The sequence below is a fragment of the Chelonia mydas genome, chromosome 5 (genome assembly GCF_015237465.2).
Source record: "Chelonia mydas isolate rCheMyd1 chromosome 5, rCheMyd1.pri.v2, whole genome shotgun sequence".
Lineage (NCBI taxonomy): Eukaryota > Metazoa > Chordata > Testudines > Cheloniidae > Chelonia > Chelonia mydas.
Window position 1 is genome coordinate 100,022,486 of NC_051245.2, and position 27,886 is coordinate 100,050,371.

General features: G+C 43.2%; 1 protein-coding gene across 2 annotated transcripts in view; it reads right to left on the reverse strand.

Annotated features, from left to right (window-relative positions):
• GLIS3 (GLIS family zinc finger 3) overlaps window positions 1–27,418 on the reverse strand; it is a 257,387-nt gene extending 229,969 nt beyond the window's left edge. Inside the window, exons 1-3 of one of the 2 annotated variants that reach the window (XM_043547249.1) lie at window positions 26,873–27,418; window positions 25,784–26,255; window positions 15,198–15,680 (exon numbers count right to left, since the gene is read on the reverse strand). In XM_043547249.1, the coding sequence (XP_043403184.1) occupies window positions 15,198–15,582 (385 nt within the window). In that variant the 5' untranslated portion in view covers window positions 15,583–15,680; window positions 25,784–26,255; window positions 26,873–27,418. The remainder of the gene's footprint in view (window positions 1–15,197; window positions 15,681–25,783; window positions 26,256–26,872) is intronic. The other variant, XM_007065592.4, reaches the window with a different exon arrangement.
• Window positions 27,419–27,886: the final 468 nt, after the last annotated feature.

Sequence of the window (27,886 nt, forward strand, 5' to 3'; positions counted from 1 at the left end):
TGTACAAAATAAAATAAGCTTCTGATTTAATTTACTATAAGCATTTGCATCACACCCATTACCATATTATTTATATAACACTACAGTCTACAGGCCATAACTGAAGTCAAAGCCCATTGTGCTAGGAACTGTACCATCATTAGTAAATGATATGCTGCCCCAAAGAGCCTACATATTTTCTTCAGTTACTGAGTAAAATCAGATTATGGAAGTGATCAGGAGGAAGAAACAGATTTAGTTCCACGGTCAACAGATGAAGTTTTCTCTATAGTGATGTAGAACTACTCAGAACAGAAGCAAAAGGTTTGGTTCTCTTCGAGAAGACTTTAAAACACAGGGGCAGAGGTGGGTGTTTATGGAGGCACAAAGAGGTAAAACGACTTGCTGAAGGGCACACAGCAAGTCAGTAGGGAGTCCAGCAACAGAAACCAAGGATGAAATCCCGGCATCACTGAAGTCAATGAGAGTTTTGTCATTGACTTCAGTGGGGCCAGATTTTCATACCAGGTCCCAGTAGCCAATCCACTAGACCTCACTGCCTTGCTGGTATCTGTACTATCACTGAGAAGGTGTGTGTTTTCTTTTAAGTGCTTAAAAAAAGCTTGCCCATTAAAACAAAATATAGAAAGGTACTAACTGCAGTAGAAAGCATACCATTCTAGTTCATTTTGAAAATAGGGTGCTTTGTAGGTTATGGCATATACAACTCCAAACGGCATATACAGCTGGGATGGGACTTTAGGTGCAACCCCTAGAGAGGGTAAAAGCCACATGGTCCAGAAATGTAGGTGCTAACATACCATGAGAAAGGCCATGCTTGCACTATCCAGTGCACTAAGAAAGAGGACACACCGGAAATCTCACAAGACAGTTATTATCCAAGCCAAACAGAATCCCAAATATTTCAACATGGTGTTTTAAAAATGAGTCACAAGACCCTGACCCTGACCCCATTGAAGTCCATGGCTCCCTAGCAAATTCAACTGGAGCGGGAGCGGGCATATACTGAATAGAGAATGTACCTCTTAGTCTATCAGGACTGCCCATATTTTTGGACCAAATTTTGTTCTCATTTGCACTGCTACAATCTGAATGATTTCGCATACATGAGAGGTCTGGAAGGCCATATTTGCACTCCAAGCACAGAGCAGCTGTAGCAGGAATGGCTCCTCTTTACTTCCTATTAAGAGCAGCTGAAGCAAAGGCAATAGCTGGGAAACCTGGGATTTCTTCCCTCTGTCTTCTCCAAACATGGTGGTGACAATGAGGACCAAATAAAGCACTGAGATACGATGGTGAAGAACATGGTATAATACAGCTAAATAAACTGAAATTGTCCAAGGAAAGCACAATACAAGTGTATACAATAGTGGCTTCCAAAAACCTGCATTTGCACACATGCCTGGGTAACTGTGCACAAAATTGCCTAGTGGACACTCAGTTACTCAGTTGGGATACACACATGCCTAATTATGCATTTTTTGCATGTTACTCCTGGGGGAATTATGCGCCACTGCACATGCACAGAATTTGTGTCTCCTGCAGATTTCTTTGCTTCCCCGCAGAAAAATGACTTTCTGATGGGGAAGCAAAGGGAAACTACAAGAGCGGTCACATGACCCTTCCCAGCAGTATGTTTCAGGGGCCTAGGGCAGCCTGTAGAGAGGTAAATCACTGTGGGGCAAGAGGCAGGACTGGGGAAGACCTGGCGAGTGACTCCTACCCTGTGCTGGGCTCAGCTGCTAGTCCTCACTGGGTTAGGGAGGACAGGACTTCCTCTTCCCCTGCACAGCATCCAGGGCTGGATCAGACCCACCCCCAGATTTTTCCCCAGCTGCAGGAAGATCTACAAAGTCTCCCCCGCCCCGTCCTCACCCCCCACACTCCTGCTTCCTTCACCCATCGCTCCTCAGCTGCAGGGGGAGGGATCCCTGTACAGGGGAGCTGCTCCCCCATCCGCCCAACCCCCATGCATCCAGATCCCCTCATACCCAGACCCTCCCACTAAGCCTCACCACCCATGCTCAGAACCTCCCTGCTGAGCCCCACTCCCTCTGCACCTGGACCACCCCAATGAGCCACCTGCACCCAGATCCCCATCCCACTGAGCCCCACTTCCCCAGTATCTGGACCCCCACACTCAGACCCCCCTGCTGAGCTCTATCCTCCCCACAACCAGACCCCCCCCACTGAGCCCCATCCACCTTCACCTGCCCCCCCGAGTCCCATTACTGTTGCACCCAGAACCTCCCCAACAAGATCCTGTGCATCCAGATGTCCCCGCACCCAGATCCCCCACTGAACCGCCTGCACCCACATTGCCCCCCACAAAAAACACTCAACCCACACCTGGATCCCCCCACACTAAGCCCCTCCACACTTGGATCCTGCCTTGCTGAGCCTGCCTGCCCACACCTGGTGCACCTGGCACAGATGGGCAAGGCCCTGGGGTGTTTCTAGGGCAGGCCTGGTCCTTGAGCTGTGTCAGGGTTGGGTGCACCCTCAGCGCTGAGTCCATGACCTGGAGGGAGCTGCACAGTGATCTCCCATCTCTGTGCAGCCAGTGGCCTGTGCTCCCCAATGCCATGCTGGAGCCTCCACATTTATTTGACAAATAAAATTTGCAGAATTTTAAAATATTGTGTGCAGAATTTTTATTTTTTTGGCACAGAATTTTTAATTATTTGCCACAGGATGCCCTCAGCAGTAGCATGTGCACCTATTTCCCTTTCCTGTGAAAATGCAGTCCTGAAATGTACTTAATACTTTGTGTTAATAGAATGTTTTTCATCCAAAGATCTCGAAGTGCTTTTAAAATGTGTAGGAGTCATATTATCCCCAATTGCTAAATGAGGAAACTGAGGCACAGAGATGTTAAGTTACTTACCCAGGTTACACAGCAAGCCTCTAGCAGAGCAGGGAATAGGACACATGTTGGAGTCCTTGTCTGGTGCCCTCTACATTAGACCTTGCTACTTTCTAGGTAGATATTATAGTGATTTCAAGAATTTGCTGATACACCAGTTCTAAATTTCAGCCAATGGAAGGACAGTTAAAATGTGTACCTTGTACCTCCTGTATGAACACAGACATTGGTGTTGCCACCTATTGGAGAAAAAGCAGAACTGAAAATCTCTTGCTAATATGCAGATTCTCAAATAAGGCTAATGAAACAACATAAATAGTATGTTGAGCGTTTTGTTTGTTAGTTTTTGTTTGGTGTGTTTTTATCTGCGTTTTAAAAAAAGTTTAAAGTTAAGGAGCCAATTTTTCCTCTCTGTCACACTAGTGTAAATCCAGTGAGCTTGAGTCACCCTTTGTAGTGTAGAGGGATGTAAAATGCACACACACCCATCCACATCCCTGCACCAGTGAGAGCTGCTACCCCAGGAGAGAGCAGCTGGCATCTGCATTGTCATCATTCTCCAGAGATTATACTGGGGAGGGCATTGCTAATTTACAACCAGTGCTCTTTAAGAACCCCACCACTGAGAGCTGCCTATAGAATTTGCTGAATCAGCATATCATTCCCCCTTGCAGCCTGCTCATGCCTCTGCCATAGCCAGTAATGCCAACTTTGGGGGCCTCATTAGCCAGCTGCAGGCCTCCTGCAGATCAGTCCTCAGGTACTTTTCACTGCTGTAACCTGCCCACAGGGTGAACCACAAAGTGGCATAGAACAGTGCTGAACAACACCCTCTGCCTTCCGTTGGGTTGCACCACTGTAACAGAGGAGAATTTGGCCTCAGAAGTTTGCAGATATGTGTTTTGTTTGATTGGACTTTTCTGTTATGCTTTATTTGGGATACATGTGATTTATCTAAAAAAACCCCAACCCTAATTGCCATAACCTACAAAGCACTGGAAAAAAAGGTGAGGGATTGAATATAACAGGAGTTAAATTAAATTCTAACATAGAATGGATAAGTGCTGTAATTATGCCTAATACTCTTGAGGGATTTTAGAGTTCCAATATAAAAGTAGATCCATTCGGGCACAAGGCCTAATATTCTTGAGGGACGTCTGTAAGTTGCCTGGGGCCTTTTGGATGAGTGTCTCTGTGTGTTTGCTAGTTTCCTTGTCTGTTCACATTTTCTTTAATTTAAAACAAACAACAACAAAAAGAACCAGAAGTTCATGCTTGAGATCATTTCTTTTAGACTCCTCATAAATGACTCCTGGGATTCACATGGGTATTGTGTGACAGTATACTTGAAAAACTGCACATCAAATACATATTTTATGCTTAAGGAGGCTTAATAGTTGAATTACATTTGAAGCATGACAAATGCAAAACAAATTGCATTCTGAAACATCCTCTGCCAAAGGAACCTCTTGCAACAGTAATGTACCTACCAGAGCTTAAATGGAAATCAGGGAAAATATACCTCAGATACACTCTATCTGCAGTATGCCAAGCCCCAGAGTGAATTTTTCCCTCACCTTATATTTTTTCCAGCATCTTTACCAGTCCATACAAATACTATTGTATGGGTTGTTGTAATTAAGCTCTGGGAGTTTCATGCACTAAAATGTGTTCTTTTGGCAAAAACCAAATCTGGTTGAAGAATTCACCCAGGCCTCTTTCTGTTGTCTTCAAATGCATCTCCCAGCCAATTGCCAGAAGTCCCCATTTGTGATCTCCTTGTGATCAAGTCTTGTTTTGTTTTTTTAACCATGTCAAGTCTGCTGAAGTATGTGGATACAAACTAGGGTCAGTATCATTTAATCACTTCACTGCTGCTTAAACATTGTCAATAATCAGGCTTATAAACTGTTGAAAACTGATTAAAGAGAATAACTGGAAAAAAAGTAAGACAGCATTAAGCTTTCCGTGTAAGGAGCTCTACAGCATACTGATGAACTTCTTTTTCAGATTGTGCCAACACACACATAAAAACAACAGTACTAAAGAGCAAAATAACTCTGTAAAAGATTTTGAATGTGGCTCAAGCTGCTTACTGATTAATGCTTTTGCACATAACACTCCTCTCAAACCTGTGCGGTTATTGTTCCTGGTAAAACAAGCCTTTGTTGACAGCTAGGGGCAAATGATCCTTGCTGACCAAGTTCACAGTTCTCACACAGCTTAACAGTTTGAGAGCTGCTCCTTTTTCCACAACTAGTCCAAAAACCTTGGCATGATTGACAATTTTTTTTCTTTTCTTTTTTTTTTTTTTTACAGTGAGGAAGAGTCTTAGGGCTTGTCTGCATGAACAATTAGTCTGCAGTAAACTAGGGTGTAAATCTACCCCACAACAGCCTGCCACAGTCTAACTGTTCACGTGCCCTTTGCTGACACATATTAACAGTTCGTTCGAGTGTTATGAGCTGGTCACAGACTGACAATATCCTGGATAAACCTGATGGAATTAAGTTAAACCGTACTGAATTAGATGTAATAACTTTGGGGTCCATTGTATTAAAAATGCAATTGTTTATGTAGTATTTTGAGATTGTATGTAACTTTGGGTGCTAATGTAATTCCTTCGGCTATCAGCTATAAACCTGTGACCTCAGAAGAGACCCCTTTGGTGGGGTTTGAATGACTAATCACCTGCCAGAGCCTATGTTAAAGTTGGGGTGATCTCTGGTAAGCTTATTAGCATGTGTGTACATGCTTTCATTGTTTTTAATATGTTGTCTCTGTACTGTATAGAAAATGCCATGTGATAACTTATAACTGTTAGTTATCACTCTTACTAGTCTCTGAAAAGCAAGCCTGTTTAGGAAGCCTGTCTTTTGTTGGGAATAACACAGTAAAGGCAGGGAACCATTCAACCTGGAGATAATCCAATCTGAGGAGAGAGAGGGTCTGCACACAAGAAAGGCAACAGCCGGGGAGCCAAAAGCCTGAGAACGGCTGCCCTTGCTGAACCACTGAGGGGAAATATAGATGCAGTTGCCCTGAATTGTGGCAGACTAGATCAAAGTACCCTCATGAACTGTTACCATGCGTCAGCAGAAAGAACAGAGACAGTTAGACCACAGCAGGGTAGTATGGGGCAGATTCGCATCCCAGCTTCTCGTGGTCTAATCGTTCATGTAAACAATCCCTTCATGATCTCATATCAAGCACGTCCCACTTTATTGCACACTGTTTTCAGCAAAACTACAACAGAAATCAAACCCACAGCTGTCAGATGTGTCAAGCTTAGAACTTGTTGGAATCACAGGAATTAGAGATGGAAGAGACCTTTGCTGGAGGTTATGTGGCTGTGTAAATTAAAGCACAACTTGTTCTATGTGCACTGGAGAAGGAGTTTTTTTTGTTTGTTTATTTTTAAATGGCTCCCGTTTGGTAGTTTTACTAACAAGTGTACTTGGATGATTTTTTATAACGTACGTCAAATATTTCCAAAGTCACACTCTAAAGGCCAGATTCAAGCTTCAGTTACCTCCCTGTACTTCAACTACATTGATTTCTACAGAGTTTTTTTGGTGTGATTGAAAGCCAGATTTGATTCCAAAGCACTGATTCTCCACTACATTCAGTGTGGTGGCCACAAGAACCTGGTTGCAACTCCCTGATTCAGACATTCTCCGCACTTGTGCAAAGTATTGCTGCACAGGGCAGCTCAAACTTATACCACTGGCCTAAGATCCCTAGAGGATTGGATGTAGTAGATTAGACCACCACTCTGATACCCTCCCTCCCCTTCTGGTCCTGCCCATGCCATGCCCCTTGTGCACCTCCCGTTTCCTCTGACGCTGGGCATAGGGGGGGAGGGTGGTGTCGCAGCAGAACAGCCACCTCCATCAACTGTATGCCAGCAAAGAGCTTCCCTGCCTGGGGGGAATTCTCCATTAGCCATCTTTTGCTGCTTTAAGGCCACTTTGTGCTGGCCTGATTGGACTGGAAAATCCAGCCCTAAGTTTGTAATCGGCAAAGTTTTCACCAGCATTGCAGGAAAAACTGCAAAGTCATAGACCCTTTCTTTAAATACTCATCATTTTCAGAGCGATTTTTATTTTTTGTACCGTGTGATATCTGAGTGCATCAATGAGCAAATTCATGATTAAGAAGATTTCTGTCTCACCCGCACATCTTCTCAATAATTTTATTGAGGCATTGTTGAGTTCGAGTACTTGTGGGATTGTTGCTTGGAACATGAAAAGATGAGACTATCCCCTTAAAGACACAGGTCCGTTTACCAGGCCAGAATAGGGCTTACGTACCACCTCATTCTGATGACTGTAAGCCCAGTGGGACTCCAAGAACAGGAGGTTCCAAGCATGGAACTTATGGAAATGGAACTCCCTCTAGCAGCAGTGTACAACCAGTTCTTTTACTTGTTTGTCCCACAATGAAGCACTGTTTGTGCCCTAAATGCTGCTTTCAGTGAGCTGGGAGTGACTCTTGGTTTTCAGAGCTGCTGAAAGTCTTAGCCATGACTACATCACCCATTTATTAGTAAAAGGCAGATGCTGTTGGAGTTTAAAGACAGAGGGCTCAGTACTGTGCTGCCATTAAGATAAGGGGCAGTTTTATCATTGTCTTCAGTGGGGCAGGCCCTGGGTTTGCCCAAGTTAACAACAAAAATTAAGTTTCTAGTTGAGATTTTCAAAGCTGGCCAGCGGTTAGAAGATGCGTAAATTAAATCCCCTCACTGTTTTGAGTATTTTGACTCCTGTTTCTCATCATCTAACCAAGTTCATTGGGGAGCATTTTCAAAAACACTCAGTGTTGGCCTAACTCTGTTTTTATTAGCCAATGGGAGTTTTACCATTCAGTGGCATTAGAGATAGCCCTGAAAGCTGAACCCTTTTGAAAATCCTACCCAGAATAGACCTTTATTTCACTTTATTCTTCAAACTCATTCGACTCTAACAAAATTCTCTGACAAAAAATGATAAAAATTGTCAGACCAGAGAAAACCATGAGGCTATTCAGAGCAGTAGTGGTATGACCACATTCTTTGTGTTCCTTCTGAGTTATTTTATTAGTGTCTTGATGGTGCTTTGAATTGGGCTGGTGATAAACTATGTGTATATGTCCTTCTAGTTCAAAAACTGTCACTACAATAAAAACACTATGGGCTTTATCCAAAGCCCACTGAAGTCAATGGGCTTTGGTTCAGACCCTAACATGCACCTTTAGGAGCTACTATCATACAAACATGCAACAAAGAGGCAGTTCCTACCCTGAAGAGTTTGCAAGACTACAGACAAAAGGTGGATAAATAAAACAGAAGTGGGGAGCACAAGGAAACAATGGGCTTGGCTACACTTGAGAGTTAGAGCACATTAAAAGGAGCCCCAGGTGCACTAGCTCACTACCCGTCCACACTGGCAAGGCACGTAGAGCGCTCTGACTCCGCGGCTACAGCACTCCTGGTACTCCACCTCGACGAGGGGGAATAACATTTTGTGCGCCCCCGCTGGAGCACCGCGGCGCCAGTGTGGACCCCAGCTCTATTAGTGCACTGTGATCGGCCTCCAGAAGTGTCCCACAATGCCTGTTCTAGCCACTCTGGTCATCACTTTGAACTCCACTGCCCTGCCCTCAGGTGACCAACTGTCAGACCCGCCCTTTAAATTCTCTGGGAATTTTGAAAATCCCCTTCCTGTTTGCTCAGCCAGGCATGGAGTGCTCTCAGCGAATCTTTCCAGGTGACCATGCCTCCACGCGCCAGGCGATCCCCAGTATGCAGCAATGGCAAGGTGCTGGACCTCATCAGTGTTTGGGAGGAGGAAGCTGTCCAGTCCCAGCTGCACTCCAGCCGTAGGAATTACAGTACCTTCGGGCAGATAACAAGGGACATGATGGAAAGGGGCCATGACTGGGACGCACTACAGTGCAGGGTTAAAGTAAAGGAGCTGCAGAATGCCTACCGCAAAGCCCGTGAGGCAAACAGATGCTCCAGTGCTGCCCCTGCAACCTGCCGTTTCTACAAAGAGCTGGACGTGATACTTGGGGGTGACCCCATCTCCACTCCGAGTACCACCATGGACACTTCAGAGCCCAGTTCAACAAGGCAGGAGGAGGAGGAAAGCAGGAGCAAGGGTGCTGAGGAGGAGGGAGACACCCTGGTATCCCTAGATACATGCAGCCAGGAGCTGTTCTCAAGCCAGGAGGAAGGTAGCCAGTTGTGGCGGCTGGTGCTTGGGGAAGGACAAACACCAGAGAAGGTTCCCAGTAAGCAGCTCTTATTTTGGGAAGGAAGTTATTCGGTGCGGGCTCTTGGGGCACGGAAGGTTAGGGCTGCATGCATGCCTAGATGCGGAATAGGGCGCTGATTGCTCTCTCACATCACGGTAATTGGCCTCAGTGATCTTTTCAAAGGTCTCATCCAGAACTTGGGCAATGCGCTTGGGCAGGTTTCTTGGGAGAACCACTGTGGTCCTCGTCCCAATAAGGCTAACTTGTCCGTGCCACTGTGCCGTGAGGGGCGGGGGGGACCATTGCTGCACACAGGCAAGCTGCATATGGGCCCGGGCAGAAGCCACATTTTATTAGAAGACCCTCCCTTGCTTCCCTGGTCACCCTCAGCAGTGAGATATCTTCCAGGACGAGCTCCTGTGGAAAATGTGGGGACAGTGTTCAGTATAGGGGCCCCCTGCTGCTGTTGGCTCTCCCCAAGGCACAGAAACCCAGAGGACAGTAAAGCCGTGAAATGGTCAGTCACGCTTGACCCTGTGCTTACTCACCATTTTGGGGCTCCGTGGGTTATGTGCACTTGCTTTGGGACGGGCAAATTATGTGTAGACTGTGCTTGCTCTTAAGTATGGGGGAACCATTGCTATGTCTGGTATGAACAATGCTGCCTCTGTTAAGTGTTCCATTTTGCCTTTACAGATGCAGCCTTGAGATCTCAGCCGTCCATGTTATCACCAGCCAAAAGACTCCAAAGAATCAGAAAGAGGCCATGTAGAAGCAAGGAAGACATGTTGCATGAAGTAATGAAGCATTCAAGTAATGAAAATCAAAAAGTGCAGGAGTGGCAAAACAGTGACAGGAGGATCTGCCAGCAGAATGAGGAGCGCCGGCACAAAAACGCGGTGCTCCGGCAGCAAAGCACGGATCAGCTGATAAGCATAATGGAGCGCCAAGGGGACTCTATCCAGGTGCTCGTAGCCATGCAGGCGGAGCACTACCAAGCTGCCGCCCCGCCCCTCCCCCCGGCAGCCCTTGTCCTAGAACGCTTTCCCTTGTGCCCCCATGTCACCTCCAAACACACTTTCCCCAACATCCAGGTTCTTATCGCCACCAGCTGCCTCCAACACCTGTAGCTTCACCACCCAGCCCTGAAAACTACGACCCTTACCCACTGCACTCAACCCCCATCACCATGCAGTATAGCCATCCTGAAGTGCAGCACTCATTGCACAGCACTCCAGACAGGAAGGCTGAGTATGATAACAAGACCATACACAAATCTGTGATTGTACCATTCCCCACCCCACCCCCTTGCCCTTTTTGTTTCCCAAGCAGTTGTGTTTCTTTTCAATAAATGAATTTTTTGGCTTTGAAAACATTATTGCATAAAGTAAAAGATACCTTAGCCCAGGAAAGCAACAGGCACTGCAAGTCAGCGCAGCAAACACAGATTCCTACTAACATTGGAACCAGTGCACTTCACTCCCGTGCAGGGCACCAGAAATTACTGGTGGCTTTCAGCCTCAAATTGCTCCCTCAAGGCATCCCTAATCCTTGCAGCCCCGCGCTGGGCCCCTCTAATAGCCCTGCTCTCTGGCTGTTCAAATTCAGCCTCCAGGTGTTGAACCTCCAAGTTCCATGCCTGAGTGAATCGTTCACCCTTCCCTTCACAAATGTTATGGAGGGTACAGCACGCAGATATAACCGCAGGGATGCTGTCATCGGCAAGGTCCAGGTTCCCATACAGAGAGCGCCAGCGGCCCTTTAAACGGCCAAAAACACACTCTACAGTCATTCTGCACTGGCTCAGCCTGTTGTTGAACTGCTCCTTGCTGCTGTCAAGGCTCCTTGTGTAGGGTTTCCTGAGCCACGGCATTAAAGGGTAAATGGGGTCTCGAAGGATCACAATGGACATTTTGATTTCCCCTACAGTGATCTTCTGGTCTGGGAAAAAAATCCTGGCTTGCAGCTTCCTGAACAGGCCAGTGTTCCGAAAGATGTGTGCGTCATGCACCTTTCTGGGCCAGCCTGCATTCCTGTCAATGAAATACCCATGGTGAACCACAAGCGCCTGGAGAACCATAGAAAAATACCCCTTCCGATTAATGTACTCGGAGGCTAGGTGGGCTGGTGCCAGAATTGGAATATGTGTACCATCTATCGCCCCTCAGCAGTTAGGAAAACCCATTTGTGCAAAGCCATCCACAATGTCATGCACGTTACCCAGAATCACGGTTCTTCTGAGCAGGATGCGATTAATGGCCCTGCAAACTTGCGTCAACATGATTCCAATGGTCGACTTTCCTACTCCAAACTGGTCAGCGACCGATCGGTATCTGTCTCAAGTTGCCAGCTTCCAAACTGCAATAGCCACCTGCTTCTCCACCGTCAGGGCAGTTCTCAATCTCGTGTCCTTGCGCCACAGGGTGGGGGCGAGCTCAGCACACAGTCCCATGAAAGTGGCTTTTCTCATCCGAAAGTTCTGCAGCCACTGCTCGTCATCCCAGACTTGTATGACGATGTGATCCCACCACTCAGTGCTTGTTTCCCGAGCCCAAAAGCGGCGTTCCATGGTGGTGAGCATGTCTGTGAATGCCACAAGCAAACTTGTGTCATATGCATTACTCGAGTCTATATCATCATCGGAGTTCTCACTGTCACTTTGGATCATAAGGAGTAACTCGACTGCCAAATGGGACGTGCTGGTGAGACTCGTCAGCATACTCCTCAGCAGTTCAGGCTCCATTCCCACAGACAGAAAGGGAAGACAGAGCGCGCAGTACAAGAAACATTGAAAGATGGCACCAAATTGGACGGAAGCACAAGGATTGCTGAGATGCGAACCGATGCATCACGGGGTGTTGGGACAGGACCCAAAATGCCCCGTCCCCCTTTGCCCCCTTCCCACAAGCCACAGCACCAGAATGGGTAGAGGTGCAGTGTGGGATAGTTGCCCATAATGCACCACTCCATATGCCTCTGCAAGTGCCTCAAATGTGGCCATGCCATTGTGCTTGCAGCTGTCAGTGTGGACAGACTGCAGCGCTTTCCCTGCTGCGCTCTCCGAAGCCAGGTTTAACTCAAAGCGCTCTACATCTGCAAGTTTAGCCATGCCCAATGAGTTGACACTGTCCAGCATGACAACAGTGGTCACAGCAAATCAGCTGCCTAACCATTATCAAGATTTTTGGAGGCATCACTGAAAAGCATAGTTTTAAGGAGGGATTTGAAGGAGGATAATGAAGTGTCTTTTTCAGTATTTACAATGAGCTCCTCTCATGCATTAGGGGAAGCATGGGTGAAAGCATGGAGGTGCTTGTACGAATATTATAAAAACAGGCAGTCAAGACTGGCATCATTAGTGGAACAACAGTTAATATCTCAATACCAAGAGACAATAGGTGGGTTGGGGCTATAGACCTCAAAAGTGCAGACAAGTAGTTTGTGCTTGTTGCAATGGAGAAGAGGCAGCCCATGGAGGGCTGCAAGGAAGGGGGTGAGATGGACATAGAGATGTTCCAGGAGAATGATCTTTGCAGCAGCATTTTGAACATCCACAAACAGTGCCATAGGCAAATATGATGCTTTACCAATAGAATAAAGATAGTTCCTTCTCCGAGAAGGTTACAGAGTAGATGTAAGGGCATTAATTACATTTCTGATACAGAGGTTTCTAGACAGGAGTTTACGTGCAGAATGTGAAATTAACACACAACATAAGGGGCAGAACTGAAGCATAAAAATAGTCTCCCTATTCCCAAATAGACGTTTTCTACTGAGATTTTACCCTGAAAATCCTACTATATTACGGTTAGCTGTTGAGGTAATTCCTCCTCAAATAGAGAGCACAGCATTCTGTTGCCAATTATTGGCTAATCTTGCAGTATGGTTATATGCTGAGAAGTAACTCTAAAAACGGCATTGTGGGTTTCATGATTATGGTCACACAATGATTTCAAGATCAACTTTATGACATTTCCAAATTGAAAGGTTTTTTTCTAAGTTCCAGTGTTACAATCTCACCATGGGATATAAAAGTCACGCTTGTTTATTTTTGGTTCTTGCATTATTACCATTCACAAAGAGTCTGCAACTTAGTTAACAGTTCTGCAGCTGATGTACAGGCCAGAACAACATCCAGGTTATTTTCACATAACTGTTGACTATGTAAATGTAGGGATAAGAGGAGTAAAAATATAGAAAATATTTATTTTTGCCAAAAAAATAAACAGCAATCAACTGAAAGAGACGTAGGGAGCAGATATGTTACGTAATGGCATGCCATTTATACAGAGTCATTTTTCTGAGCATAACTATACTTTAAAGGGATGAGGTCAACTTGATTATGTGAAAACGATACATTTTTAAAATTTACTTTCCCGAGAGAACTCCCTTTAAAGAATATATCCTGGAGTTTTGGTAATTATTATTTATTTTAATTATAAGACTTTTCTACTCCCTGTTGATATTTCAAAGGGTCTTTTAGGCAGGCCTCAAAGCAATACCAAACAGGCCCAGACCCACTTCTCTTCCCTCCTGCCCTAATCCCTTTTCTCTCAGCCCATTCCTGCCTGCTGCCTCTTAAGTGTCACTTTCAGCTTTGCTGATGCTGTTACTAGTGAATATCCTTTTGCAGAGCTGGGGTAGATTTAAAAAAAAAAAAGTGAAACTGATTGTTCACAAAGTGCTGTTAAATACACACATATCTAACAATAAATTCTGTCTATTTTGTAATATTTTTATGTACTGAAAAATCCCATGATGTCCAATATTTTCTTTATTAGATGCTTTAACACTGTACTTGTAGCCATGTTATGCAATCAGTGCCACAAATGAAGTAAGGTAATATTTAACTAAAGTAAGAGACATACAATAGTGCCTGTTCAGACTTGCCTTTCTTATCCAGAGAATAAGAAAAAAAAAAACACTGTATGTTATGGAGTCTTACCATACACAAATGCATTACAAAACATTACTCTTAATAGGACAGAAGGTGAGTACCATTTTGAACAACATTTCCTTTTGAACTTTTTCAACATAGTTACAAAATAGAAATGTATCCTTTATAGAACTACTAGTATCTTGAGCAAGCATCTTTTAATGTAGATTGTTACCGTTTTCTTTTCTTGACTTCAGCACCAATACCTATATAACTTTACTAAAAGCAATTCACATACCTGGGTAGCCCAAAATTTTCTGCTTTTCCTTCCATGCCAAAGAAAAGATCCTGACTTTTCAACCCACTTTATCCCTTACTGTAAAAGAACAGGGAAAGTTTTCCAAAAAATCCAGTATGCCCAATATGCCTGTTATGAGCAGATGTAGACATGGCATATTCATTATAGTCAAGAAATGCCTCAAATACTGCAGCCACATACTTAGAGTAAAGTTGTGAAAAGCAAGAGACAGCTGAAGCAACCCACTTGGAATAAATAGGATACCCCACCCCACCCCCTCTCAACCCAAAAACTTTTCCTGATGTTTGGAAAAGTGTAACTTTTTTCTTTCATTCAATCTGGAATTCTCTGAACTTCCAGGACAGGAAGGGAAGGTGCCAAAATACCTAAAATGGTGCTCACTATTTCCAACCTGAAACAAATCCCCCAGTTCAAGCCTTGTTTTGCAGGCTCCAGAGCTTCATGTAGTTCAGATAAGCCTCTGAAGTAGCAAATGCCTATCCAAATAGAACTGAACTCCACACCTTGTGAGGTTTGCGTCACATGACGCATACAATGGTTCCCAATCAGTAAGTCATGGTTGAAGGGTGCTCAGTGGCCAGTAGCCCTTCAAAGTATCTAAAGAGTTTTACATACTGTGCAGTACACTCACTTCAAAAACATCGACAACATTGCTGCTTCCATCAATGAACAGTTGTGCTCTTACATCCACTATAGAATTTTTCCTGTAGCACTTGCACAACTTTGCTACAAAAGCAAATAAAATTACCAACTGCACCATACAACAATTCTGGGCAATCACTAGATATTGGAAATCCTGTGGTAATAATCAAACTCTGAACTATTTAAATTTTTAGCCAATACTGTTAAGCATGAGATAGCAGCAAAGGAAGGATCATAATTAGAAAAATCGCTCCTACCTTTAATTGTGCTTGGGCAGAAGATGTTCCCAAACTCCTGCTGCTTTGGTTTTAAAGACTGTGGTGCTGGCAGCCCTGGAGGCTGTGGGACTTGGAATAAAGGCTTCCCATTTGTAACCACTTGTCTCCTGGGACTTAAAGCAGGGAGGTGGATGGTACTTTCAATGATGTTGCTCTGAGGAGCTACTCCTCCTCCAAGGGGCATCTTTAAATGGAGGCTGGTAGACAAGTTTCCAATAGCTGGCCTTGGGGTGCTGCTATTTGAAGATGGGCAGGGTGTTCCTGCATGAACTCTTATAGGCGGAATTTGCTGTCCGTTGATCATCCCAGGACCATGGGGAGTACCCGAGATCCGGTGGTTCATACTGCATGACCTCCCATTCATTGTCAAATAGTTGCAATGATCAAAATGTGTTATACAAATCCACAGGTATCAATGACATCAGGCCAAGGTCAGTATGTTATCCATAGTGATGATTAAGCCTGTTAAAATACATAAATAAAAATATTTTACATTGTAGTAAATAATATATGATGACAGGACTGTTCACAATATTTAACTATATGAAAAAATATTGATTATGATCAGCAAAGTGTGAGCAATATACAGGCAATCAAAGAGAGAGGACAAAGCTAAATGATGACTCAGAATTGTAATAAGAAAGCTTGCCCCTTCAAAAGCAGAAGTTTACAATAGGGTCAGCTGTCTTCATACTAGATAAACTAGCCAGAAAGGGAGTGAATGCTGAGCAAGTCAAGGAAGTCAGCCTGGAGTGAAAAGCAGGGGCTGAGTGGAAGTCAACACCAGGATGAGCACCACTATCCCATTCTGCCAGCTCTTCAGTCTGTTGATTAAACAGGTGCTGAAAACCAAAAACACAGCAGCCAAGCAATATTCAGACACATACAAGACATTAAAGAGATGCCAGTTGACATTCTAAAGATCAGAAATACAGCAGAACACATTGCAGAGGGCTTTTTCTTTACTACACAGCATGGGACTCACTAGAAAAAAATACTGTAAGAGGGCTCTACTGTGCTAATTTCATAAAAAATAATTGCAATCATTGCAAAGGTGGATCAAGATGTAAATCTTATAGATTCAGATTATTTTTAATGTCCTAATAAAGCATAGGGCCAAATTTTCAAAGGCAGCCTTTTAATTGTACAAGTCCAAGTTTTTCCCAGAGTATTTTTCCACTTACATTTTTATGAATGTTCATATATACACACACACAAACAGATCTGTGAACAGAAGCAGCATTTGTGGATGCAAATCAGGTTGTTAAAGATATCACACAAATGGGATAATTTGGGTCCCAGTTCAGCAAAACACTTAAGCACATGCTTAATTTTAACAACCAGATTCAGGTGTTTAAATTTAAGAATATGCTTAAGTGTTCTACTGATTAAGGACTTAGATATCTAGCTAACTGTTTTGCACAATTGCAGTTTTCACACACAAAACTGAGGCTCAAATTACACACGTTTATATTCATCCAGACACACAGGATTCTATCTTGCAAATGACTAAGAACCCTGGCCTTGATCCAGCAAAACACTTAAACACATGAGTAGCCCCACTGAAATCAAAGGACACTGAGCTAGATGGTTCATGATTGAAGTCCATAGGACTATGTGACACAGAGGACACTTTGCAAAGGGCCCCCTTTTCTTTGCAAACTCTCATCTCATACCTGACAAACTCACTACACCAAACACATGTCTTTCAGGGTATTTATCCATAAAGTGAAGTATCTAGAGAAAACTCATAACTTGTGAAGACTCATTATCATTGCAAGATGTATGTACAGGTAATATTTAAGGAATAATGTAACTATATTGAAAATATGCTTTATGGTCTTGGAGTAAAAATTAGTCACCATGGAATAATATTTTTTTGGTGATGACCCATTCAGACAGAATGGAGTTCTCACCACTCTTTGGTTAGCTGGTGGTGTAATGCAAGACTAATTGTCTAGCCTTACTCCATCCCAAGACTACCAATGGAAAGGCATCAGAGACAACCGGAAACAATCAAAACCAGCTAGAAGTGTTAAAAAAACAAATAAAAAAGGAATGTTTCGATAGATAGGGAATCTGCCAGAGACAAAAGACTGTTTCAGTATATCACAGAGTGCGGAGAGACACTCTGAATTCATTCACTGAGGAAATATCTTGTGGAGAAAGGGTGTTTTCATGAATGTTTGGATCCTGTTTCTGTAAAGTCAACCATCTCTGCAACAGACTGAACTTTGAAGAGAAAACTACTTTATTAGGTAGGAAATGTAACTGTTAGTAAGGGTAGACCCAGGTTTGTGTTTTAGGATTTTGATTTGTATTGTAACCATTTGTTTCTACCACTCTGTATTGTTTCTAGTTGAATCTCTACTCTTTCTAAAATAAAGCTATTTTTGTTTTAGTATAAGTGCTCATATGTGAGGTGTGTTATACAGGAGTGGTGATTTAAAGTCTGACCAGTAAACTGGGGCATATTGCTCCTTTGGGGCACAGGCTCTGGGGTTTCTGTGAGTAGCCAGCGTCAGGAGCTAGATATCACAGGGGAACACTTCAAGGGGACTCGGGTGCATCTCTTGTTAACCTGCGAGACAGAGACGGGGTGGCATAGGCCACAGAAGAGTGTTTGAGTAGCTGAAAGGCTGGTGATGTCAGGGAGCTAACACCCAGTTACCACTATCAAGACTCCCTCATGCTGGAGGCAGGGGTAACAAGGTGACTCTCAGTGCCAGGTACCCAGAGAGCCATCGCTGATTACTCTACTCGCATGCTTAGAGTTAAGAACTTCAATCCTACAAGGTCTAAGCACTATGGCCCTGATCTACCCAAAAAAAGCATACACTTAACTTCTTTGGTGAATTGGGATCCTAGGTCTCAGCTCCATGAAGATCAAGCGTGTGTGTGCGCGCGCGTGTGCGCACATGTGTGTGCGCATGTGTATTTTATATACATAACGTTTAATATATATCAGTTAGACACACACATATACACACATGCACACACATATTTCAGTTTGTTATTCGATAACAAAGGGTCTAATCTAATCCTATTCCCTTATTTTTCATTGTTATTTTTTATATTACAAGAATGTAAATTAGAAAACATATTGGTTAAAAAGCAATATCATTTATTTTCATGCATGGCTGCAGCATAAATCACATTTTGCAACTCAACCAAGGACAGACAGAGCTGAATGTTCTTAGATTCCCAAGGTTCATTTTAGTAAGCAGAATGTACTTTGCCCTAACACAGGTGACTGGCTCTTTAGAAAAGAACTTATAAACAAAAAGCTGTCATGCTGTTGGCAAGGCTATACACTACAGCAGTATAAATCAGCAGCAAGTCAAAATCATTCTTGTCTATAATTTTTAACTACATTAGAAAAGTACAAACATAATAAAGAGGAGATTATACATGACAGGTTTATTAGTTTTGTTCAGCAACAGTGTATTTAGATTAATTGACGGAAGAATATTTCTACACAATATATATACACACACCTAAAGGGCCCTATCAAATCCAGGGCAATATATTCCACGTGTTTTTAATACTCTGATTTCCTTGTTATTTTTTCTGTAATACTGTATGCTACAATAAACCGCAATACTCGGATTTGTTTTTGTTGTACTTTTATCATCTGTTAATGTTTTTCACACTTACAGAAAAAATTTACTATACATCACTGGATTTCAAGCTAACCATTGTACCAATATAATTCATTCATTTCAATTATACTTAAGTTGATGTTCTTCTTTTGATAGTCATGTGTAACTTCTTTTAGTACTGATTGAGATTTATGTGCGTGGAAGAAAACACACCCATTAGTCAACAATATTAAAGGGACACTGTCAAAATAAGTATATATTTTAAAATATAATTATGTGTGCTACTAAAAACACCTTAAATTTTCAAAAATAAGCCAATTTAAAAAAATCTAATCTAATTTTCACCATCTCTGCCTCTGTTTCCTTTTTCATACATATACATAAGTTATATTTTGAACTGCAGCAAATTTACAGCACCTGCAGAGGTCCCCAATATCCTCTGTGGAGAAGGCAATTGCAGATAAGTCATTTAGCTTCTCTGCAATTTCTTCCTTAGTTTCCCCATATTTCTGTTACAGGTACTTACCTGCCCCCCACAACCATAGTATCTGACTGCCTCACAATCTTTAATGTATTTGTCCTCACAACATCCCTGTGAGATAGGAAAGTGCTATTATTCACATTTGACACATGGGAAATTGACGCACAGAAAGACTAACTGATTTGCCCAAGGTTACAAAGAAAATATTTGGCAGAGCAGGAAACTGAAGATGGGTCTCCTGAGTCCCAGGCTAGTACCCTTTCTCCCCTTTACTCCCAGCTAGCCTAGCAGACCCACTGATTCTCTCATAGGTTTCCTGATTTTGATATACTTTGAGAATGTTTTAATGTCTTTGGCTATTTACTATTTAAATTCCCTCTTCACCCTCATTTCCATCTTACACTTTACCTGACATAGTTTATGCTGCATTCTATTGGCTTCCCCTGGGGCTGGATTTCTGTTTTCTGCAGAATACCTGTTTGGTTTAAATAATCTCCTGAACTATGCCATTTAACCCTGGTGGGGGTTTTGTTGTGGTTGTTTGTTTTTTCCTCCAGCCCATCCTATTTCCTTTTTTGGTTAATGGTGTACATGACTTCTGTGACTGTTTACATATAATTTTGTAGCCTCCATGCCAAACATAAGGATTTTAATTTCTGTACTTTTTACTGTAGGGTATTTTTAAATTCCCTTCCTCATTGGTAAATCCACTGGCCTAGATTTTGTTATGACTTCTCTCTCAGCGATGGTGAAATTAATTTTATTGGGGTCATTATTACATAATCAGTCAACAAGTGTTACATCTTAGACCAATTCTTGTGTGTCACTTCAGGCTAATTTGGAGAAGGACCCTTGTGTGCACTCAAATCAGCGTTCCAGGAAGCCACCATTTATGCAGCTGAGAAATTGCTTCTCTAAATCTTGCCCCATTGTGACATTTGACCAATTTATATCTGTAGTAGCTGAAGTCATCCTTTGCTAGTTCTATTGCATTTAGTGCTTGCGTACATGGCAAATTAAATCAATGAAGTTATATCAATCATAAGTCTTTGTGTGCACACTCTCTTATTTCAGTGTCTTTACATTGATTTTGTTAAACTGATAAGGAAACAAGTTATATTGCTATAAAAGCACTGTTATACAAAAATAAGAGAGAGAGAGTGTCCACAAAGAGACTTAAACCGAAATCACTAAGGATGTAAAGTACAACAGATATTGCTATTTTGGTTCCATTAACCATATAGATAATGCCTTAATTGCTCTTTGATCTCCCTCAACACTGTGCGTACAGTATCCCTCTTCTGATCAGGAAGCCTCTGAGGAAAGGATAAAAAAAACTGGGCGTGTTTAATCTTGAAAAAAGACGACTGAGGGTGGGACCTCATAACTGTCTTCAAATATTGAAAAGAGGAGAGTGATCCATTGTTCTCCACATCCAGTGAAGGTAGGACAAGAAGAAATGGGTTTAATCTGCAGCAAGGGAGAATTAGCTTAGATATTAGGAAAAACTTTCTAACTATAAATGTTGTCAAGCTCTGGAATAGGCTTCCAAGCAAAGGTGTGGTATCCCTGTCACTGGAGGTTTTTAAGAACAGGTTGGGCAAACACCTGTCAGGGATGAACTAGATTTACTTGGTCCTGACTCAGTACAGGAGGCTGGACTTGATGACTTTACAAGGTCCCTTTTAGGCCTACATTTCTATGATTGCATAACCCTGCTATTATTTGTGTGTGGCTTCAGATTTATATCCATATGCATTCTACTGTATGGTCTTTACCACTTAGAAATATTATCTGACTAGATGCTATGGAATCTTTTATATACAGTTTAGTCTGTTCATCCAGATAGATTATAGCCAAGTATTATAATATGTCACTGATTTTTATCATTTCATGATGTTTCAGTCATATCTATTATTCACACAGGGACCAGTTCAGAAGAGCATTTAAGTGTGTGCTTAAGACCATCCTTACTCAGCAAAGCACTAAAACATGTGCTTAACTACAAGTCAATGGGACTTAAGCACATGCTGAAAGTTAAGTGCATGCTTAAATGTTCTGCTGAAGAGTACTGACCGTTGAATCAGATCCATAACCACCCGCAACATGGTTTAAAAAAAAAAATCCTTCTGACCATACTAATCATGAAAAATGTAAGTACACTGCATCAAAGAAATCATGGAATACAAAATCATAACTGAAACATGTAAATACAAATGTATTAAATGTAATATCTTCAATCAACTAGACTTACCAGTTCAGAATTTAGAAACACAGAAATATTACCAATAAAATTAAAACTGTCCTGAGATTGTATTAATTTATTGGACAGATTTTGCTTTACTGTAACATCAGATATGTGATATAAACATGAGCATTTTATTTTGTTTATAGTTTGAAAATAACATTTAAAAATGGGTAAAGTCCATTCTCGGGTCTATCCTTCCTCCCACTGATGTCTGCAGAAACATGATTAGGCCCACTATTTTTAAAACTGTATTTTATTTAGCTGACATCATTGTTACTAACAACATGACAACAGTTACTCAAAATCCACATGTCTGACTCATGAGTCTACTCTCAGTAAACCACATAGTAGGAGTTTAATTCAAGCTGCAGGACTGGAAAAACTGAATCAATCCCTTCATAAAGAGAAACAAAAGATGAATTCACAAATATCTGTGCCTCTACTACAGTATGCATACGCAATATAAATACATTGAGGATAGTCCTATGGGAAGATAAAACTCATTGACTTCAACAGAAGTCGAGTTAGACCCATGCTGAGTGTCTGAAAATCTCACCTGTACAATTTGATCCTATAATCCCTATTTAGAAAAAAATTCCCAACAAAGTCAATAGTAGTTTTGCTTGAGTGAGAAGTGCAAGACCGGGTCCCTATAAGAGAATAGGTCAATAATATTTGATCGGTCTAACTTAAATTATCAGAAATATTGAACATTCAGGGTTCATATTCTTATGCTATTTGACTCATTTTGTTGCAGCTCTTATGGTACCCCATTCATTGTTTGGAAGATACTCAGAAAAAAGACTGATCCTTTCTGAAGTGTCTTCTCTCTGGAGATATTCAGACTTTTAATCTTATGTTATGCATTTTTTGCAGTGCATCTCAACAAACCAGGAAGTATTATGTACCAAAGATTTCCTGACAAAAGTATTAATATACAAAACCACTACATAATGTGTGAGTTTATATTGCTCTGCACATAACATTACCTAACACAAAGCCACGAAAGCAAGAAGACTGGAAGCGAAGGCATCTAACAGTCCCTATTCTCTATTCCTCCACCCAGAGACACACATCTCACCACTGGCACAACCAACATATACCTCAGATAACACCCACAACCATAAAATTCTGCCCTTGTAGGAATGCAGCTTTCCAGCACCCCTTCCCTAAGCTCCTCATCAACACTCACAAACCAGACTTCCTCCAGACTCTCTCCTTGCTATCTTTTTTGCACAGGTCTTTAAAAAAAACCAACACCACTCACTTATGTTTGGGTAAGGGGGTGTTGGAAGGGGACAGAGCTGTCATGATAGCCACTCAAATTGGTTAGCAAAGCTCCCCCTCTGACAATAACACTGTTCTTCACCCTACAGGCTTCCCTATTTGCTTCTTGACTATCCATTTTAGCTTGAAGTTGTCAGCCATAAGAGATCTTCAGGTAATATGGCCTCAGTCTTTCACAGTCAGTCAGTCAGAAACCCATACATATTACCCCCATTGAAATGGTGAAAAGTCATTACCCTCCTTCACATCATCTCCAAGACCTGATAAGTCACTTGGTTAGAATCCTGAACTCACCCTGAACAGGAGAGAGATTGGATGCCAGTAAGTGCTACATGTCTGCCTCCAATTTTTGGTTTCTTCCTCTGAAGCAGCAGAAGCTTCAGAGTCCAAGAGGTCCTTGCGGGCTCCTGCAGTTTCTGTGTCACAGATGCTGCTGGGGACAAGATTTAGCTGAAAGTAGGCCCAAACTTAGAAGCTGATTTTCCTTAGTATATGAGGATGTGTGTTGTGAATTGGAGGTCAGGATAAAGCCCTTTCTAGGGTTATCTGGCTCTAGTTCAAGGATCACACAATAGTATTGCTATTAGGTCACTATTAAAGACTGAAATCCACATTTTTCCTCCTTAAATGGCTGGAACTTACCCATTACAAGTGACTTTTAAACCATGTTAATTCATTTAAGTATTAATTTGAATAAAAATGATTTTAAATCACCCAGAACAGAATTCTCTCATTCACACTAGTATGAATCTGAAATAACCCAAGAATCTGTCCCTGGAGTAAATTTGCGCTGATGTACCTAAGAATAAAATCTGTCCTCTTAACTTTCAGACTCCATCTAAATGGATATAATCATTACAAGAAAAGAAAACAAAGTACTGAAGAGAGTACACGAACCCACAGAGTGTATTATTCTCTAAAGCCCTTTTCACATTAGAGCACACATTGTGCTAATTACAGCCACTTGTTTGAAAACTCATCAAGTCAGTTTTAAGCAGAACTATGTCTGACACCTAATTCCAAACACACTTGTAGTGAGCAGACTGTGGATCTCTGATGTGGAGAGGTCAACAGCCACAGACCCAGTCTTGCAAATCCATACTCATGTGAAAAGTCTATACTCCCCATTCACAGTCCCATTAGCTTGTCTACACCGGTGCCCCCCACCCCAGTCTTCCATTGCCAACCATCAGAGCTAGCTATGGTGAGCTCCAGTGCAGAAAGGACAACAGCAGCTGTGTATGGTTTTGCCACCCATGTTATCTACCCGACTCAGAACACGCTTAGATGACAAGGTGATAGAATCACAGGCACCACTGGTAACTCCTCTACACTGGATCTCCCACTGTGGCTAATGCAATGGTGAGAAATATTAAGAAAAGCAGCAGTGGGGATATTGGTCTGTGCTCACCTTGTTTGCTCTCAAGCCTCCCCAGGAAAGGGGGTGAAGGGGTTGGGTGGGGGGATATTTTGGGGAACAGGAACTTCAAGTGGTCCTTTTCTTGAATCTTTGTCTAACTCACTTGGTGGTGGCAGCGATATAGTTCCAAGGACAAGGAAGGATTGGTGCCTTGGGGAAGTTTTTAACCTAAGCTGGTAAAAATAAGCTTAGGGGGTCTTTCATGCAGGTCCCCACATCTGTACCCTAGAGTTCAGAGTGAGGAGGGAACCCTAAGACAGCTGCTCTCACTTTCTCTTTCCAAAGCTTTTAATTAAAGAGTTAACAGTTTCCAACAAGGTCAGAAACTATCTTAGTGTCTCAGGGGAAAAGAAAAAAAATATCCAGTTGAAGCCTAGAACAGAAATGACAACTTAGCGAAGTTTAACAAAGAGAAATTACCAGTGACACAAAAAGGCCTGAAGATTAAGCTGTCACTTTGGGGAGCATTAAACAGCTCTCTGGCATTTCTTTGACGTGAGTGACACTTGTGGTTGCATCTGGACTACAGAAAGTGCAGAGCTGTTGTTTTATTTTGTTTTTAAAGGGGAAGATTTCTACCATCTGGAAGGGACAGAAGTTGGCTCTAAGGAGAGATGGGAGAAGCTTTTCAAGATTTTGACAACATTTTTTCAGGAGAGCATTCACAAAAGCTCCCAAAGAAACCTGTCCGTCTATTTTGACCAGCTGCAGCCCCCTTCCTTTCCTAAAATCATTGGTGCATGGTGTGGCTGTTCACCCTTTGGCTCTGGTTTGCAGCCGAAATACCAGCACCAACCCTGGCTGCAGTGAGTGAGACCCTTCCCCAGCTCCCACTCCTCCCTGCTGGAGGGGGACAGGAACCCCCTGGCTCCCCCTGCCTCCTGCTTCGCCCATTCCACTGTCCCCTGCTGGAGGGGAAGGGCAGTGCCCTCGGCTAATGGCTGGGTGGGGGGACTATCCCCAGCTCCCGAGACTGCAGCAGGGAGGGTACAAGCAGAGCGGCATCCACGCTGCCTCTGGTCAGCCCCCCACCCGCGGCCCCCTAGCAGCAGCGCTGGCGACCGAACGAACGCACCAGCTACCTGGGCTCAGCCTTGAACTCGCTTCTGAGGCTGGCTTAGAGGAGGGAGGGCGCCCTGGTAAACTGACATGACCTCTCAGGTGGATTGCACACCGCTGGGGGCACCACGGGGCTTCTCAACCGGGCTGCGAGCGTCCAGGTCTCCTGTCCTCTCTGCGGGGCTCTGAATACGGCACTTCAGTACAGCAGACACTGACGTGCTTAGAGCAAATTAGCCGATCCCTGCCAACGTGTGTACTAATCTATTAAATGCACCATCTATATCGAAATCATACAGGTACCGGTCAGCTGCCAAAGGGGAAATGAGGGACACTTCCAGAGTCAAGGTGCCACAAGTACTCCTTTTCTTTTTGCGAATATCAACCAAGCGCTTTACGCTATTCTCTGCCCACAAAAAAAACGCAGGGGAGAGCATCAAACAGTCATTTTCTTTCCAGAGTTAATACCTTGAGGAGGAAATTATGAAATCTTGGCTTAATCATCGACCCGATGACAAATCCCGCGGAGTCAGAGAATGCTTGTCCCGACGTTCCAGACATTGCTATTTCTCTATCGCTACAGCAGACTTTTCAGTTAAAGTGAGTAACTTCGAAGTAACTTCACCACAAGATTTAAGCAAACAAACAAACACTGAAGCCTGAGAGAAGATTGCTGCAGACTCATGCTTTCCAAAGCTGTCTCGGCAGTTTGCAGAAAAACACCAGATAATTTATAGGACTGGAGCTGAGAAGCAGGATATAGTAGTCCCTTACAGTGGGAATGAGACATGGGAATAATATTTGACACTAGGCATGAATAAAATGTAAAAGCATATGTTTGCTGGAGAGCTGACAAAAACGGAGCGGTGAAGGGTCTTACATATAATTGTTGGATGTGTATACATACCCCAACTCCAGCATTTATATTTACACACACACTCTGTAAAACAATGAATCTATATTACAACTACACTTTAAAATAAACTATAACTAATGAAGACTTAATTGTCTGCATATACATATACAGCATTCCTCACGTCATTCATTCACCCGGTTCTTATTCTTCTCTAAAGTCTCCTTCGGTCTAAAGTTTACACTAGTTACTAGTTGACAAACTACCAAGCCTTTGCTTTGCCTGTAAGATTTCACGAGCCTCATCTCTTGTCAATTAACCCTTCGCCTCCTCCTGCAAATAAATCTCACACCCACCTATGGTCAGATTAAAGCAGCCACCGCCCCTTTCATTTTTACACATTGTCGTTCTACGATACATACAGCCATGGGCTACATTTCAGATTCCTTGTGGGAAGCTGTACTCTGTCCACCTCCCAGCTGATCAGTAAAGCTCACTCTACCTTTCCCTCTCACACACACTTCCCCCTGAAGAAGGAGAGGGGGAAAGTGTGTATACAAAACAGTTTAGACTCCACAGGATTGCGGCTGCTGCCGTGGTGTTTTTGCTAATGTGCGTCTCTTAGCTTGGTTTGAGGATAGGTCAGCTTTAACTTTTGTGTGCGTGCGCCTGCAAGCAAAGTTCCTATGGCAGCATCCACTTACCAGGTAACCAGGTTTTCCACAACAAAGCCCAAGGTGCATATTCCTTCTCCAGGCAGAGCCTCTCTCTCCTCTAAACAAGAATGACAGCAACTACTTGCAAGCAGAGAGCTGAATAAAGAAAAGCAACTTTGGTTCCCTTCAAACACACTTGAGAGAGGCTATCCACTTGAGCATGAACAGTTTCCATCAGGGCTCGGCAAGAGACATACAAAGAGAGGAGTGGGGAAAGTTGCTTTTTCTTGTGGGGAAATCTGGTTTTACAAAACTTGAGGGGCTCGCCTCTCACTGCCGTGTCCCGCAATCAGTGTCCGTAGGGGAGGAAGATGAAGTTGACTTGTTTGGTGACCTTGCTAGCTCACTGCTGTAATTTTGTTCCTGTGATGGGAGAGGTGCTGTCTGTCCAGGCTTGTCTGGGGAAGAAGGGGGTCCGGGCTGCAAGCGCCAGGAATTGGGCTGCCCGTGCTCTCCGCTGGTTGTATCAATGCTGTGTGGACAGGGGGATTGCAGTACAGGGAAGGAGGGTGAATGCTTAAGGGCCGCCAGCCAGCAGCCTCCCGAGTGCCAGAGCCTAGGAGGGGAGGGAGGGGGCAAGGGGGCGGGTAACTCCTGGTCAGCCGGTTGGCTAATTCAAAGGCAGAGTGTGTCTCTCCCCCTCGGCACTCACTCTGACTCACACACACGGGGAGACTGGGAAAGAGAAACTAGGCGATTGACAGGCTGGTGACACTTCCCTGCCTCCCTGGGCATTCTTTATGGTTGTACTTGATTTGGTGTGAATAAGGGTAGATCTGTTTCCATGTAATCCCCCTGCACTGCTTCCTGGTTCTGGAAACATTGACAGAGAACATGGAAAGCCCCGTAATCCCACAGAAAGGACCAGACAAATACTTAGGCTGGTTTCTGACCACCCCTCCCAAAAGAGTTCAGAGGTATTTGCTCAGGGTTATGGTTCAGCCCATTAAAGAACCAGATCCAGCTGTAAAATTTAATTCTGGTTCAGATTCTCAGTGTAGC